This window comes from Phaethon aethereus, assembly GCF_964289735.1.
Source record: "Phaethon aethereus genome assembly, chromosome: 23".
NCBI classification, from domain to species: domain Eukaryota; kingdom Metazoa; phylum Chordata; class Aves; order Phaethontiformes; family Phaethontidae; genus Phaethon; species Phaethon aethereus.
This window is the reverse complement of record NC_138599.1, coordinates 6317280-6336002: the sequence shown is the minus strand read 5'-3', so window position 1 is coordinate 6336002 and position 18723 is coordinate 6317280. Positions and strand designations below refer to the sequence as shown.

Genomic DNA, 18723 nt, shown 5'->3' with positions numbered 1-18723 from the left:
TCCAGACGGCAGCAAATATTTGGCTTAGGCTTTTGTAGCAATTGGTTTTGTAAAGGTACACCGAAGTAAAGGCAGGCTAAGACATACATACCATGCACAGGGCATTAGAAATCCTAATCACCACTTTTTCTCCCACAAGAAAGCCGGTTTCTGAATGGCAGTCTGGCAGACACCTCATGAACTTGAAGCAGGATTTACAACTGCCAACACGTGAATGAAATTCCCTGCTCTCCTGACATGTCATCACTTAATTCAGTATCAATCATCTCTTTAGTAAAATTACACCGGAAGAGCAACAGGTCACAGAGACACACAGGGGTGAAGGGGAGGGTGGCCACAGCATGGGGCTACACTTCAGAGAATTGAAGTAATACCCCAACGTGAGCTTGCAGCCACAAAGGAAATACTTCAAAGCCACTAACAGACCAACTGCTAAGTAACGGGAACTACAATTCTACCATCCTACAGGTAGCAAGGCAATGAGTTCACATACATATTTACAATGATTATAGGGACAGGGCGCAGATTTAAATACAACGCCCTCTTTACCCTGTGCCCCAAACGTGCTATAATCTACTCGGCACTTAACCACAGAGAATAAACAACGTTTCATCAAAGCAAGCGAGCACCACTATCCTTTAAAACAAACCCAACAAAAAAACCCTTTGAAAATTACTTGCCTGAGGTTAGTAAAACAAAACAAAAAAAACTTTCAAAATTACTTGCCTGAGGTTAGCTGGAGCAACAGTAGCTTAGACAGATATAGATCTCAATTTCCTTAAGTCTCATTTCTTGGGCACATCACTGAAGCAAACAGCTGGGTTTTTTTATTTTTTAATTGTTTTAATTTTTGTTTCAGTGATCAAAGCACATAGACACGTTTTTGTGAAAACTAATTGCCAGGAAGAAAAGATTTTGTAGGTCCAAAAGTGAGAAACTTTGTTTGAACCCCGCCCCTGATAGCCCCAGTTACGGTTGCCACGTGTCAGAAGACACATCTATCACGTCATTTAAAAAATAACCCAAAATTAGAAGCATGGAAATAATTAAAAACATGGCGTACTGACACGGCTTCTGTTACAAACCCATTCACCTTGACACCTCAGAATGAAGCAAAAAATGTGAACATTGGAAAATATCACTAAGATCGTAAGGAATTACGTGGCCTACCTACCCGCCCAGAGTGGCAGGCAGACATGTCCTTGCCCGAGGACATGTATGACCTTGGCTGCTCCTGGAGTCCATCCTCCTCGCATCCCCCCGGCAAATTTATCAGAGGGTGCCAGAGGGGACCTCCCTGCCTGCTCCTACGCCTTTGGGTAGGGTTATAGAGACAAAACACATGGGCACTGCAAGGAAAAAGGTAAGCAAGCAGGTATGTTAAAGATGTAGCTGACCAAAACTCAAGAAAAGAGGCTCAAAGGGTGAAACATTATTTAGAAAGTGCAAGAAACAGAAGCAGCTTTGGAGAAGTTTTGCCAACAGAGCTGGAGCCAAAATGGAAAAAGAGCTGCTTTTTTGGCAGCTGCGTGCATCAGTTTTAAGAAGAAACACTGAAAAGCAGTGCCAAGACCCAGGAGATGAAATATTTAAGACAGGCCATCTTTAATATCTAATATCCCTAATGGGGTCTTTTAAAAAGGTAAACCACAAAGTTTGAAATAAATACAGTATTTTAAAACCATAGATTGGTTAAAAATATGCATCGTTAGGAAAACAAGAAGTCAGCTCCTTCTCACCTGTCAAAGCCGGAGCCTTCGATTGCAAACTTGCTCTACAGTCTCTTGCAATATCAGTTTGCAATTATTCTTGATGGCTATATCCCACAGCCTGTCTGCACATCCGCAGCTTTTCAAGTTTGGAGGCTACCGGGCCCTGCCAAGCAAGCGGAGAGCTCGGGGATTCACAGCAAGTCTGCAATGAACTGAGCCCGGGCTGCTTCACGCTGCGAGCGTAAACCTTGCTGAATGAGGTGGGACCTGGGTGTTCGCCGAACTAGGTCAGGTTAGCACGGGTTACACAACACACAGCGACAAGAAACACTTGCTTGACGGTTTTGAACAAACTTGGGGCACAAACCTGCTCTGTACCTCTAGGAAAGTCCTACTGAATGCAAAGATTTAAGGAGCAAGCTCAGGCACGTTCGCCCTGAGAATTCTGTCACCCATTCCTCTAAAACAAAACTTACTTTTAATTTAATGTACAGTCAGTTATAAATCCAGTTGGGCAAAGCACCTCTAGTTATTGAGGAAGACAATGGCATTTAACACTTCAGTGTTTTTATTACCAAAACAACTCAATTACAAATTTGCTTTAGAACATCAGAGTTTAACTAAACAAGGTGCGCTCAGTGTAACTGGTAGGACGTTAACTTCTGAAAACTTTCCAAACTCAGAGTTTTGCCACTTCGTTTAGTGACAGTAAATATTTGCTACAAACAATGAAAATGACACGTTTGCTTTATTGCTAAAGCATCTTTACACACATGCTATTTATTTTGATGTGGTTTCTGTGCCTTGAGGGGGCCTTTTCTTTTTATTCTCTCCTAACCTGCTTGTCCTACGTTTTATGTCCAATAAATCTGTACACATTTGGAAGTGTAGATGCCCATCCAAGGCCTATGAACTTTATCTAAAGGCAATTCCTTCAGGTCGGAGGCATCGTATCTGCGCACCTTGTCTTTCTCCTGATGCTCAATTAGTCATTTAACATTCCTTGCTGATCAAAGTAACTTTGCAGCCTGCAGAGGATGATACTGGATGAAAGTGCTTTGCACTATCTGTCCCAAAGGGCTGTCAACTTTCCCAAGTAAACAGGCACTGTACTACTGCTATTAAAAATGCATGCATGTTAAGCTTCTCTATAAGGAATAAACATCAAGGCAGCAAAGAAAAACAGGAACATCCACCACAATCCTGTTCTTGTTTTGGATTTGAACCAAGCCCAGCTCTTGGAGAAGTTGTAAAACAAGTAAAATTGCAGACAAACTGCTCCTCTGCAATGCATTTACACTTGCTTAGTTATGGGGCAGGATTCAATGTCTCTTCAGAATAAAGCCAACCATCCTCTTCAATCTGTGGCTGGGCCCAGCCTTGTCTCCAAAGCACCGCATGACAATCAGAAGCCCTGCCAAAATGCATCAGTTACAGAAAGAAACCATAATCACTATCCTGTCCTCTTAGATTTCAACAGTGATTTTCACTTTCTGCTTCAGAGCTAAGCAGAATACAATTTGGATACAGGAAGATTGATTTCTCCAATTCAGAGCTTGCTTTCTGAAGGCAAAATGCCCAAAGAACACGACATTAACAAACTACCATGTAATTGTAAAAGCTTGTGTTGCTTCAAAAAAAACTTTCATGGCAGCACATTCCTGTGATACTGCATTATAGTCTAGAGAAATAATTTTCTCTCTTGTTCATCATCCCTTCCTAGACCAGGGCTACACTCACCGTTCACTTCGGCTGGTAGGTTTCCATCGCAGAAAACCACCTGAAGAGCACATGAACGTGGCCGTTGCCGTGTATCCCTCGCCATTCCCTTCCACAAAGAACTGCACAGCAGCTCGGTCCGATGCAAGTCTGATGAAGTGGCAGGCTGCTATGTTGGGGCAATCATTTTCGGATACCCTCTTTCCCCAGTAAAAAGCACCCTCCAATAAATTCACCAGACCATTTATCTATTGGAGTTTAAAGCTCAAGCCATTAACGCGGAGCACAGCGAGCCTCTATCTTGGGGGATAGGGGCAGCTTGAAACGCACCTAAATTTGCACCAGGAATGTGCTTTAGCACAAGCGGTTCCATGACAGCGTTCCTCTCTGCAGTGTCGCTCAATAAATAAATCGCTCAGTTCAAAATCCATGCACAGCTAGAACCCTGTTACTGCATCTCAAGCATCCCAAGTCAAGAACAAGAAAGGACCATGCTGACCCCGTTTCCTTCACAATACATATTTAAATAGAGAAAAAAACAGAGTGTGCCATGAATAGAGAAATTAAATACCAAAGTTTAAGAACTACAGTCATTTTTCATCTCTTGTTACCACTGAACAGATTTACACACAAGAGTACTGGATCTGCTCTGTGGCTGGGAATAGCGAAGGACAAGTTCCATCAGCTGGGCAACGAGGCCCCAGAGCCCCGACGACACACGGATGCCGCTGTAGGCCAGTGTGATGCTGCTCTGGGACTCATTACACGCGCCTGCGCGGCGCGGAAGACGACAGCTAGCTTCTGCGTTCCCGTTCCATAGTCCCGCAGGGCACAAATACACCGCAAGCGGCCAAAGCAAGCAAACGGCACAACTCTTGGAAGTCTTCCTCCTAGATCCCAATGCAGACATCCTGCCGACCACCTGACTGCATGCTTCAGGATAAAAGGCAGCAAAGACAACAGGACAAAAATCCTCTTTACCTCAGAACCGCTACTTCGCTTGTTAGGTGTCTAAACTGCTCGTGTGAATTAACGACCACAGAGCTACGTACAAATCCCACGATGAACCGAGGGTATGGTGCAACGTATTTTTAACAAAGGAAAAGGGCACAGCACGCCACAGCGTTAATCCTGGTTGACGCCGAGTGCTGCCCTACCCAAATCAGTGTTCTGCAGCAAAACTCCAAAAAAAGAGTCAGTCATATCCTTGTCCTTAACGATTATCATCCTAATTAATGAATGAATTTATCCTTTAGTATTATCATAACAGCTACAGAGTAATAGATGTTAATTCTGCAGTCCTGAAAGGCTTCTAATGCAATTCAATACCTTCTCTCTTCCCTACAGATGCTAGTTTACTTTCAAAAAGCCTGGAACAGACCCAAGTTTTTCAAAGACACTACACCTTGGCAGCGCTTTGGCATCGTCTGAGCTTTGAACACAGCCCAGCAGCACTCTTCAGGCTGCTTGCCAGCTTCATACACCCTTTATTAATCCACATTACTATTGTCACTTCATTTTTATTTATCACTCTTGAGAGCAGAAGGCATGCAGTATACGACCTAAGATCAACCGTTCAAGCACAGAATATCAAGTGATGGATTAGCATTGTGGAAACAAGGATTTTAGTTGCTTTCTTTTGACTAATGTAAAACAGCCCTTCTCACTCGAGAAGTGCTTAGAACAGAAGTTTCAACATTTGTGAACATCTGGAAGGGTAGACTACAAAAATCCATAAAGGCCTATGGTCAGGTTTTAAAAAGTTTTGAGGGACTTACAAATAAATACCCAGGATCACAACAGAGATTTTCAAAAACTCACAAGCACGTGACGTACCTAACTCTCATGGGAAATCTGATGGTGGAAGTTACATTTCTCCAGGCATTTTTGTTCGCCGTCATCTCCAGCCAAGTGGTACCAAGTGTCAGAAAAGCACAGAAGACAAGCTAGGGGGGGAAGGCCATGATGGTGAACAGCATTTTAATGCATTTTAAAGCAGAGTAACGTCCCCAAGCCCTTCTGAGCAGACAAAGCTTTAGGACACACTGCGGGTCCCTCATCGCAGTTTGTAAAAAGCGGCCAGCGCGCTCTGAAATCAGAGCGTGCCCTTGTAGTTCAGTGCCTGTTCGTTTGGCACCTGCTTCAGTTTAGCTGCACCGCCACTGAAGTATTCCACCACCCACGGGGAGGATTTGGTTTTCATCCTTGGTAGGACTCATCCAGCAGCTACGTGGACACTAGAGCTCAGGTGGAAGAGGGGGCTGAGAATGCCTGGACACTGCAGCCAGACCACAACAGGCATCACGTGAAACTGCACCTGAATTTACTATTTGCTAAAAGGACACAGCAACTGCTTGTGTTTAGAAAAATCTTCTTTAAACAACAAAGGCAGAAAATTCTACGTTAAGAAAGGAGATGCAGGTTAACAGACGCTCTGAAAACAGCTTTTGCATTGGGTAGGATCCAGCTTGGATGCTCCACATAGATATATAGCATTAACAAAGATGAAAGATGAGACAAGCTTTTCTCTTGGGTTGTGAGTTTGGGTTTTCTTTTTTTAATATGTATATAAAACACACACAAGTATATGTGTGTGTTAGGATTTGCCCCGTAGGGTTACCTGTTTAAAGAACCGTAGCTTTGCACAGGAGGAATGCTAGTAGCACTTACTCAGTAACTGTTCTCTAGGTGTTTGAGCTTCAATCACATGAGACGAAACTATTAATATATCAAAGAACAAGCCTTTAAGACAAAAAACAGTCATAGAAAAGATTTTCAAATGTTTGACTTAAAAACCCTACTGCAAGCAATTTGTGGTTTTTAGTATGGACTATCACAGGCAGACAGAACCAGCAAACCATACTTTAGATGTTAGTAGTCTGAGTAAGATATTTGCTTCTGTGAAAATATATTCCACTCTCCTCTCCCCACAAACCACCCAGGATGGGGAGTCCTGTCTGTTCTTCCTGCTCGGATCCCATTTTTTCCTGGCATTCTCTCCACTGCCCTTGAACCACTTATTATTTCAACCACGCTTCCAGCCGTGGAACGCTGGATGGGGTTGCCTTCAGAGTTTTGCAAATACCGTTCTTCAAACAGAAGATACCGAGCTTGAATCTCCCGCAAGGCAGAGTTGGGAGGTACAAGTGGCATGTATTCGTGTAAATGCCTTCATCTAGTACATCAGAGACCTTATTCTATCAATCAGAATGAACACAGCACAGAGAGCGATGGCTGCCTTGAACAAAAACACAGGAACAGGGCAAAGTACTGTGCACCCTGAACAACGAAGCGTTAACTTACTGCCAGCGTAGGATCCGCAAACGTGAGCAGAAAAATTGAGAAAATCCATGCTTGGGCCACGAGAGCTTCCTGCTTTGAGAACAGCCTTAGAAATCTACCCAGGCTGCAGCAGAAAGAGGCTTCCTTTGCAGGACGTTGGCCTCATCCCATGGAAAGCAGGAAACAGAGAAGGTAGCGTGGCTCGGTTCTGAGATCGCGCCAGTCAGTGTTTAAGGGTCTATCACGAGATCTAGTCCCAAGATTTTTTTAAACATCACTCATGCATGGTCTGACATTTCTGGTTTCTACTGCCTGTCATTTGTGTTTCAACAATCTACCTGTGATAAAGAAAATCAACAATAAAAAACACAAGAGATGGCTGGAGTTTAAGGTCTCCCTTAGAAATTGAACATTTTCACAACCAGTCTCTTGTTCTCTCCTTGCCATTTAAAACTTCACCCAAAAAATTATGTTTGTAGTGTAGAAATAGTGTAAATCTCACACTGTAATTAGTACTGCATGCTTTTTTTTCTCCCCCCCCCCCTTTCTTTCTTCATTTTTTTGAATAAGAGCTTAGATTAGCAATTCTTATATTATAATACTTAAATACATATGCAGGTAAGGTGCTGTTGTAATGTCACACAAAAACCCAAAAACATTAGGAAGGCACATTTTCAGCCTGCTTTACAACTTGACAAAACGTGCTGGCTGGATTAGCCTATTTCAACGTTTTTGCAGGCTCTTACTTTTGTCGATTGAGTAACCCCTTTCCAATGGGTTGCAGACCTTTCATATTCTTTGCTGATCCCCGCGGAACTCGGCAAGGATTCAAACACTGTCAATGGACCTTCACAGCCTACAGGTACAGCATAAACTCATGAAGGTCTCAGACATTCCCTGGGGTCTTTTAAGGACCGTGGTTATTGTTAAAGGCTTGCAATTACTGTCTACAGAGTTCAGAAGAGTCACAGGTACAGTCTTCACACCACACTTCTCAGGATTTTATGTTTCTCTGTTCCCTATGCAAAAAAAAAGGTCTCTAACATTCTTTAGAGACATTTTCCTCCCGAGCGAAGATGCACGTGGCGTACTGTCTGCACTCAGACTCAAAAAAAAGTGCAAACTCAAAACATTATTCCTTTTCCCAAAAACCTCACCTCAGATTTCAAGCATTTTTAGATCGTTTGAAACTCTTCTTTCCATTCATTCATCCATCGATCCATCCCTTCTTTTATCACAGAAAGGGATTTTGTTTACAATTATTTTAATAATAGCAAAATTTCAACAGCAGTAACTGTACCTGTCCTGAAAGCTATCTTCTAGAAATGAAAGTTAAACAGTGCAATCTTACTTGGAAAAGAGGAAAATCCACTTACACCGCTCTAAAAACCAAAACTAAATCCCCCTACTATCAGCTCTTTCCAATAACATTTAAAACCCTACCTTTGTCATTCCCGAGTTTTCATGTTCAAATTTATTCAGAAATCAAAAGAATCCTATCTTTCCACTTTTCAGAAACACTTGGAACAGCCCTCTCTATATTCCCACTTCTTCTTAAGAGCTAATAAACTGGATTCATTTTTTGAGGTCTTTAAGTAGAAGAAAAGCTGAATAGAGACTTTTAAAAAAACCCCTCTGAACCTCACACAAAGCTTGTATTTCACAAGCTGACTTGCAGCAGAAATGTGTCACAAATACAACTCCAAAAAAAATTTTTTTTCAGACCTTATCTGGGAAAGTTTTGCAAAATACGCATCAAACAATAATTCTCTTTGCACCACTAAAATTATACTTACAGATGGGAAAGACTGGGATAGAATTTCCTTAGTGTAAATGCTGAACCGTAGCCTGCCAAACACAGCTAAGACTGAGCTGGATGTTTTAAAAGTTCAAAAGCTTTGGTTTGTTGTCTGCTACAGAGTGAAATGACAAAATGCCTTTTTATGGACCACACAACACACAGATTGTATCTACAGAGTCCAAACTGGGCAAGGCACAGCAGTATAATGCATTCAACCCCCAAACTAGGGCTTTTGCCTATTTCTCTAAGATCTGTAATCTAAAATTGCCAGGATGGCCATACACCCTTGCTTCTGTTCACTTCTTGCTCTTCACCATGCTATTTGTTTTTGCAACAAATCACAGATTTCTTAAAGCTTTTGAATTTATATCAATTTACTCTTAATTAACAGAATTTGTTTTCTCTGTGTCCATCTGAGAAATCAAGGAGCTTTTTGCAAGCTGCTGCAGTAGGCTGAACACCAAGGCTAGCAGCATGTCCAAAGGGCACGCAAAGTGAAATTTGTTTCATAGCCTTTTTTTTTTCCCTCCTTCAAATTTTTGGCCTGATACAGATGCGTCCTGCCAAAATCTCTCCCCGCTGCATTATCATTCCATGAGGTATTTCACACCTCCCATTCAATTCTAATAGGAAGCCAAATCCATCCAGACACCGCTGGTATCCAACGCATGACAGAATGGAATCTTTCCCTGGACATTAGGAGAGGCCATGAGATGTCAGGGCTGAAGTATCTTCATGGTAAGAATGATGCTCAGCTGTGCAGTCCCTTCCATGCCTTTCCGTTCATTGAATCCAGATGCCACAAGTTCCTCAGCTAAGTTATCTGGAGAGACAGGGACATAGACTAACACGCGAGAGGTGAATCACAGTCTTGGGGCAGGGAGAAGTTCTAGCTAGCCAGAAGAATTACTTAAAAAAAAAAAAGAAAAAAGGTGACTGGTTCTATGCCCATCCTTTGAAGAGATGAGGCCAACTCCCAGTGTTTTCATTTTAGTTTAGTAAAACACTGAAAAAAGAAGGTGACAGAACCTCTCAGCAGTTGGGCATGGTTCACAGCCTCTGGATCTACTGGACAGCAGCTCAGTTAAGTCTCGCTGCAAAGTAGCATCATCTTCCTTAGGCAAGGCACAGAATCCACCACATTGTCCCCACACAAATCAAATCCCCGCACAGTATGCTCAGAAACACCCCCGCCAAGCATCTGCACGAAAATATTCTGCAGGGTTTAAGGACACAATTATACCTGAGGGTGCCTCGTTAATCTTTAGAGATGTCAGAAAGTTAGGTAGAAAGATCAGAAGCGGTATGCCTCAGGGTTAGAGAAAAACTGTTCTATAAAATATCGGCACTTCTATAGGTCCACCTGAAATAGGCAGGAAAGAATACAAGGTTCATCTCTGCATTAAGCACTGTCAATGCAGTCCCAAACCTGAGGACTCAAAATGTATCGAAATTCCTCTTTCCTGAGGAAAGTCCCCTGAAAAAAAATCTCACTCTCGGTCGCCGCACTGCCTTGGCTGGGACACGGACATGCGTCCACCGTTAAATTTTGCAGTGCTGTTTGTTAGCTTGGATTGCTTTTCTGAAAAGTGATTATTTTGTATGAAACTGGCTACAGCTGAGTTAGAACTGTACTAGCAAAATGCCCAAACACAGGCAATTTTGAGAGATGTTCACTTTCAGCCTCTTCTCTTCCCTCTCCCAAGAGGGAATATATAGATATTGTGAATGTGTGTACTTGCACCGTAAGAGCTCACAAGAGAGAGGAATTACTCGTGTGTTTCTATCACGCTAACTACACTGCTGTAGCTCAGCTTGTGCCAAGCCCCACCTTCAAAACAGGGCAGGGTGCTTTGCTCCTGAGCTGCCTCTGAACACACTGCACTGGTGTGCGCGCAGAGTTCGGGCAGAAGAGCCACTACACCGCAAATTCACAACCCCTCTTGTGTGTACCAATGCCACTACGCTGGTACAACGCAAGAGCAAAGAGCTCCCTACCCTACACGATTCAATTGTAGGCAACACCGGTGTGCCTATTCCATACACTTCCTTTTAGTACCTGAGAAATGTCAGCAGAATCACATAGAGAGCTTTAAAAAGAGAGACAGATGCTACAGTGATTCCCATTAACGTTCAGCATAAACTGGTAAGATGGACACTCAAGAAATGACAAGATGAATCATGAAAAGAACTGCTATGTTAAGGCCAGAAAAATGACCAAACGCAGGTATTAACTCTCAATCGAATTTGCCAATGCAGTATGTCTGCTACAAACAACAATTTCATTCAAGATATTAAAATACGCTAACCTATTACGTAGCATTTTACAGATCACTATCCCCGTATTGACGGTGGTACGAAGTGGCAGATTCATCTGCCCAAAGCATTTTGATACCACAGTAGCAGAGGCAGTGAAAGCATTTCATACCAGATGTCTGGAGACGTAACTGGGAACAGATCAAGAATCCCCACCTCCTGGCTGCCAGCAGCACGCCTCGATCAACAAAAATGCTGGCCAGCTTTCTCCCTCACGTACGTCCTCTGTCTGTGCATCTGGTGCGTCCGTGTGTCAACGCAGGCTCCCCACAACTGACGGGCACAGGCACGCACGCTTCTGTCTCCAGGCTACTCACTGTGCAGCTCGGCACAAACTGTAGCGAGGATGATGTGCTTAACAGCCTCCTCTTTCTCCCCTCGATGCTCCTTTTCTTTTCTGAGAGTGAGCTGGTCGCAGCACCACAGACAGCATCCTTTTGAGGACTGAGCTAGCGAAGAAGTGCAAAAAACCCCACACGCCGCAGGAAAGTGTCGTATCGACATATTACGAGGCTGTGTTACCAAAAATAATGCAATACAGTCTGCAAAAGGGGGTGGGGGGAGAAAGCATGGCATTTACCTGACAAGAGATCTGTACAAGGTAGACCAGTTCCTTGGATTCACAGCCGTTTCTCGTTACTTCATTCTGTTCCTCCGGGAGCGAAAGCTACACCGAGGGAGCGGGGAAGGGGTGGAGAAAAGAGGAGAGAGAAAGACCAGGTCAGTGAGCAGGGATAAGCCAGGCATGTAATAATGCATGAAGCACAACATTCACAGCAACTTGCTCCAAGACATGCTGAGTATCGGGGAATCAGGGAAATGCTTGTCTGTCTGGTGGTGTCAGAGAGAAAATATCCAGCATTCATGGCTTACGCAGACCCTGGAATGCCATTGGATTTTGGCATTTCACCTGACAGTTTAAAAATAAAAATATGGTTCAAAAATAAAGCAATCATAGTAAACTGTTCAAGCCAGGGATTAAACCTTTAGCTTAGAACTCTGCAAAATTAATTGTTCACTGAAAATATCTCTATAAATATTCATGTATCAGATAACAGTGATTCCCTTCCCCAGCTCTATTCATTTTGTATTTTATATACGCAGGCAGACATTAAAGAATAAAACATATCTCCTAATTTCAGTGTTGTCAAACACTTTACCACAACAGAGGCTTTTATGGCACCATTCATCACATAGAGAGTCATTAAATACAACATCAGGATGTGCTTTTTTTCAGAGCAGCAAGGAGTGATTTAACTGTGTCGTTCCTGTATACGGACCAACCACCTTGACTAGTCCTGCTACTCCCACTAGTCTTCATAATCGCTATTTCAAATGTATTTACATTTAAAGATCTTCTCTGAAAACAGGAATTAAAAAGTGATCATAAGCAAATTAAGACTGTTCGCAAAGCAAATACAAAAAGGAAATGTCTTCCAAAAAGTTGTTTTATAAAAGAAAGAGAGATCCTTATCCAGCGCAGAGCCCTGGGAAGAGAAAACCATGAAACACTCCCTGAAAGGTGCATGGAAGAGGATGAGGTATCTCAACCTCTCTGCACACACAGAGCCATCATTGCCGTCTTTACTCCTCATATGATGGACATTAAATTGTACAGTGCTGTACTTGCCAGAAGAGTTACTGGCTTGCTTTCTTAAGCAGAAATGATGTCAGCTTAAAAATAGAAAGCACTGAAGAAGAGCCCAGGACTTTTCCCACAAAGATCTTTTGGAACAACACTTTCTCTCTTGGAAAATGTGTACATGAAAATTTAAGCCCGTAAAAAAAAATTAGGATTACCTAAGACCAAAAAAACCCAGCAACAAATAAAAGCAGAAATAAACATGAGAGTGAGGAGAAAAAAAATCACAAATTGTTGTATTTACATGAATGTAAGCAAGAGAAATTGAGAACCACATGGTTAGAGGCACGTACCTCCTGAGAAAGAGGGAGACAGAAGGCAAAATTCACTTACATAGACCACTGATACACCCAAGTGATATATCAGAGACCACTGATACCCAGAGTGAATTTAACTTTGCAGTTTGCCACTCCCTCTCTCCCCTTCGTAAGGAAGTTGCAGAGCGCACAAAGTCAGCACTCTTCCTTCACCAGACGTAACTTCCTGAACACTGATTTCTTTTCTGATGGTTGTATACAGGACTGCAGATAATTAAATAGATTTCTGGACAAAAGAAAGCAATAATTTCTTATATTTTTACAGCATTAAGTGTATTTATTTGCTGGTTACACAAATAAAACTTTCTCCTGCTTTGTGGCAGTCCTTTTTGGCAAGCAAATATAAATTTTCCATCAAAGGATCTGTATCAGAAATCAAGTTTGCACTTTTGGTCTTCACTGTTGCCTAACAGTGCAGAGCAGTTTTTTTTTTAAAAAAAAAAAAAAAAGGTACCTAACTGGGGACACCTAAGAGCCTTTCGCTGAGGCTGCTCTTTACATAACTAGAAGGACACAGAAAGTCTTAAAACATTGTGCAAGTTCTTGAAGGCGAAATCCACCCAGCGTCACCTCCCTTTGGCTACTGTCCTTACTCCGTCACAAACCAGCTCTCTAGAAAACCCAAGAAGTGTCTCCCTCGGCCACTGCTGCAGCTTCTCCTGCGCCGCTTTCTCAGCACACTCTCTTTTTTGGCTTCTGGACAGCCTCTCGTTCCACCTATAAATTCTCCCTTCAAAGCCAGCTTTCTTCTGTAAAGCTTTCCAGTGAGAACTTTAAAGATTTTTACACACATCCTCATAAGGCTGGTGTGCAATACAGTCCCAGAGAGAAATCCTTCTAACTGCTGCACAGGATCTTTCACGTGGTGAGCTGAATTCCACTGAAAACCCCTGCATTCCAGAAAGAGGCAATTTTAAGATTCATAAGAGTGACTTTTCTATGTGTGTAACGGGGTGTAGCCTGCTGCTATTAACATGATTAAGTATGACTATTATTTATTCCTGCCTTGCATGCTCCCCCCAACTTTATCATCATTCTTTGCTATCAAATTTCACATTTTAAGTGTTATTAAGGTTTGAAACTAACTAACAGTGAAAAGAAAAACAAAATAACAAAGGATGCAGTAAAGGAAAGCTAAGACATGGCTGGAGATTATTTTCCATGTTTGTCAGGTGCCACGTTCAATTAAACGTGGGTTTCCTACTCATGGAGAAGAGTTTCCATCCTTCAATCTGTGCTTATTTAGGGTCCATATACCTGCTCTATCAACCCACAATGACATTTTGGGCGTTGCCTCCCTTAAGTGTATCAGTGCTGAAGGACATCACCGCAGGCTCCACTTCACTCCAGCAGACTCCGTTCACCTGCAAAGCCGGCAGCCAGGCAATGAAAATGCCAACATACAAATGCGGCAGCTCCCTACACGTATTGGAGGCCTGATTCTGTGCAATACAATGCGGGATAGAAAAAGGTACGCGTCAAGTTAAGACAAAGGTTGAATTGCATCAAATCTTCTCTCACATATACTGTAATTTACACCGGTCTGGACTTACGGCAAGCCAAGTCTATACACGAATGCTCCAGAAATAGCAAGTGAATCATCTGTAGGCATGAGGTCCATGTGTGTAGGACGACTAAGTTACAGCAAACTTTTGATTTGAAAGAGCATACCTACCCAAGGATTAACCTACTGATTTATACTCATCATCTTTACACCCACATAGTTACCTTCCACTGCAATGCTTCCGAACGTCCCCATTTAGACAAACTCACTGGAGTGAGAAGTGACATTTTAAATCCACTGTATTGCCTTACATATATGCAACTGTCTTATTGCAGAATAAAGTTGTAAAAGCTAACTGAGTGACTGTTCCTCTTCCCGCAGCCGGTCTCGTGCCTACTGAGAGACAGAGAGAGTAGACTTGTTTACTCAGGAAAATCTATTGGGTTTATCCTGTAACGTAGCTGTCCTCGTAGCAAAATAGCCTGAAGATGAATATTTGTTCATGCTCCCTGTTCCCCATGCGGCATAATTTTTGTTTTGTTCTGTTGAGAGACATGCATTAATGTTCTTCCAAAAATCATGGATGTGATGTTTAAAAGCCTTTCCTCCGGCAGCATCCCTTATAAACAAAACATTCTAGAAAGTACTGGTGCACCCGGGCCTGATTTGAAATCCAGGGAGCGCCCAGCAAAGGTTTCTCTTGACCTGAGAAGACTCTGAACATGACTCACTGGCAGAATTCGGTTGACTCCAAACTGGGAGTCTTTTGCATCTTCTTCAAGGACAGACCAAAGACAGCAGGATCTCGAGGATACCCCTGTAAGAGTTTCAGTGAGTAGTATCACTGCAGATAGCTGAAATAATCTGTAAATAGCTTTTATGGTAACTGATCAATGCGTTGAGCAGCATGCTTTAAATAGGGCTTGATTTATAAGCTGAAATGTTCATTTTTCCCATTCAGAATGGCTATCAAACTTCCTGAACCTGATAAACAATTATGATGCCTTAGGTTCTGTTAGGTTCCTTTATTATTGGAATACGTATGCTTAGCTAGCACAAGTAGATATGACTGACTGCACAAATTAGGTTTATGGTATCCTAATCTTTTCAGTGGTCACATTTTACGATACACAAAGAAAGCCTTAAAGATGGTCCTGTGAACACATCGCACTTTAACAGGTGTATGGGTAATACAGAGTGCTGGAAACACAAATGTTTGACACAAATGCGTCAAGGCATTGTTCAAATTTGTCTTTACACAGCTAGAGACAAGTTGGTGAGTCTCCAGGCTGGCCTCTCTCCACACAGCCACAAAGAACTGGTGAGTGTATTAAATCCTGGAGCAGGCAGCCACTCCAATAGCATCAGTCTCACCTTGGTAACTTGAAAGACAAAATTAAGCTACAGACCTGGTTCATGTACAATTTTGCCAAAAAGAGCGGCGCTTGCTAGTCAAGGCTTTATTGATTGTACATACAGGCAGGACTAGCTTAAAAATGCTTCTAGTTCATGGGTCTTCCCACTGTCTGAGAAAAAGCAGCTCATCTCTACTAAGCTGGAAGACAGCGATTACAGGAGCCTCCTGCGCAGGACAATTTACTGGTTATTCCTCTTGTAGAGATAAACAGAACAAAGTAAACAGGACAGTAAGTTATGATATGGCACATTGAGAAGTTTCCTCAAAAGTTTGGTAGTTTTACACAGTGAAATTCCATGCGTGTGCATTTATCTTCCAGAACAGGGGTTAACAAGAACAAAACACTCCCCTCTCCTCTCCGAAGTGGCTTTGGAAGCTCCCTTTTGCTCTCCCTCCAAGAATAATCCTCACACCAAACTCTGGCAGATCTGCGCTCAGAGACTCATTTGTCTTTAAAAGCTCCACAATCCCAAGCCTACTGTGAACCTGTCTGGAAGGCGCACGGCACCTGCCATGCTCCCCACACGGAGATCCAAAAAGCAAGGGCTAGCGACCGCAGAGAGGACCTGAATTAAAGCAGAGGCAGATTTTAAGTGGCCCTGTTTCATGAGCGTGTTTCACTTGTCAGTGTGACCACAGGCAGAAAAGTAATGAAAAAGACAACTTTTGAGATTCAAACAATCATTTTTATGCTCTATACCACAGTCACATTCGTGTGTGCTCCTCTTACAAGCCTCAAAAACTTTTAAAAAAAACATTTCAAGGAAAAACACTGCATAAATCTGTTGCCAAGACTAGGACTGTCGGCTACTAAATTGCAGTGCCAAATGCTCACCAGGTAAGAGCTGGCTTTGCTTTGCAAGGTCAATGGGGCTGTGTCTGCTCCTCCTGGCCATGCCTCTGACCCCCTGATGTCACGGTAAGCCCACCTAGATACCTCTGGCTTTAATTTCCTTGTTTCCCGTGTTTGCCAAGTGATGTTACCTCCATCAGCCAGCTCTCCTGAAGAAAGGTTAATGTCTGAAAAGTGGGCGAAGCATACACTTGATTTGCCTGTGAAACTTATTTCAACTTCTGCTTCATACAGCCATGAACAGCTCTTGACCTCGCTTGCACACACATATCTCAGCAAGTAACACACAGCTGTTGGCAGAGAGCCGGCGCGCAGAACAGCACATACTTAAAGAAAAGGTTACAAGAGCTTTAGCAAAGCTATCCTGTGTGTCTGATAACCAACATCGTGAACTTGCCTTGCTTACAGTGACAGAAGTCATTCTGCATAGTGTTGTTATCTATAACTTAAAATCTTATCTGCAGCTAAAAAAACTTAAAAATTAAAACAAAAAAACAAACACACACCCCCCCCCCCGAAAATAAAAGAAAAAAAACCAAAACCCACCACCCCTAAGGGAATTAGAGTTAAGGTTAGAATTTAATGTGAAAGACATTAAATAATCAGATGATACTTAATTAGAGAATGAAAACTATAGGCGACGAAAATATGCTTGATTCCTTCACCCTTCAGACCTTCTCCCTATCTGTTTCCAAAGAAAAGGAGCAGAACCATTCCTCCCAAACTCCAAACCTGCCTGCATTACCTGTGCTTTACGTAAACTACTCCACTGAGTAACCATCTCACGTCAGAGGTGCGGAGCCTACGTTAACCTGGGACACCCCCAGGGAAGACTGCAGCAACAGCCTGCGGAATAGCTTACAACCTGTTAGAGCTGATTTCAATATCCCACTTCGCATCTCCCAAGCTCTTACCTAAACTCCTCTGAAAGCGATGCACTGATTGGGAGCCAGCAGAAAGCCAAAAAGTCTATAGCTTATGCATTACTGTATTTGCACACTGGTGACTGGCTCGTGCAAGAAGTTTTAGTGACGCTATTAGTACATAATCAACACAATATTAAGCCACGGGGAGCAATTATTAGCTTTTCCAGCGAAACGTAAGTACAATCACACATACCCATCACGAAGCCTGTGCCGTCAGACGCACCTCTGACATCTCACACCAAGGTGCTGACAGAACCGTGCCTGTCCCTGACTCTGAACAGCAGGTGAATCCACCGAGGTGTTCCTGAAGACACAGTCCTGCCTGTGGTTTGGTTTGATCTGCATGCAAGTGCAATAGTTGTGGGCCCCTCAAGACAAGAAGGACGTTGAGGTGCTGGAGCGTGTCCAGAGAAGGGCAGCGGAGCTGGGGAGGGGGCTGGAGCACAAGTCTGATGAGGAGCGGCTGAGGGAACTGGGGTGTTCAGTCTGGAGAAGAGGAGGCTGAGGGGAGCCCTCATCGCTCTCTACAACTGCCTGAAAGGGGGTTGTGGTGAGGTCTCTTGGTTGGTCTCTTCTCCCAGGTAACCAGCAACAGGACGAGAGGAAACAGCCTCAAGTTGCACCAGGGGAGGTTTAGATTGGATATTAGGAAAAAATTCTTTATGGAGAGAGTGGCCAAGCATTGGAACAGGCTGCCCAGGGAGGTGGTGGAGTCACCATCACTGGAAGTGTTCAAAAAACATGTGGATGTGGTACCAGGGGACATGGTTTAGTGGGCATGGTGGTGCTGGGTTGACGGTTGGACGTGATGATCTTAAAAGGTCTTTTCCAACCTTAATGATTCTGTGATTATCGCCACAAAACGTGCTATGAAGCAGCAGACAAACTGCACCTACCTATGCATAATGTAATGCAAACGCACGTGCTCATCATACGAAAACCGCATTTCGTGGCCGGAGTGATTAAGTACATAAGAAGAGTCCAGCTGCTCTCTACAGATTAAGAGAAACTGCAATGCTTCATAATATTAAAATTATTAGAGGTTTGCTACAAAGCACAAGCAAGGTAAGCCTCATTAGCAGATACCCCCCACCCCCTTTCACTTTATGCCACAGCCTGTCCACCCGTGACCCCACACAAGCAACCGGCAGCGTCTGGCACAGTGGTCCGGGCAGGAGAAAGAGGTCACGGGGGCTCAAGCTGCCCAGCACGGACGGATGGGGCAGCTGGCAAT

The 18723-nt window shown here is 43.1% G+C and overlaps 1 protein-coding gene across 1 annotated transcript in view; it reads right to left on the bottom strand.

The window, feature by feature from the left end:
- The window catches only part of ARHGAP32 (Rho GTPase activating protein 32), a gene marked incomplete at its 3' end in the record, with an annotated part of 155786 nt that overhangs the window by 86190 nt on the left and 50873 nt on the right, over positions 1–18723 (bottom strand). Inside the window, exon 5 of the mRNA XM_082009980.1 lies at positions 11411–11497. Within this exon, the coding sequence (XP_081866106.1) occupies positions 11411–11497 (87 nt within the window). The remainder of the gene's footprint in view (positions 1–11410; positions 11498–18723) is intronic.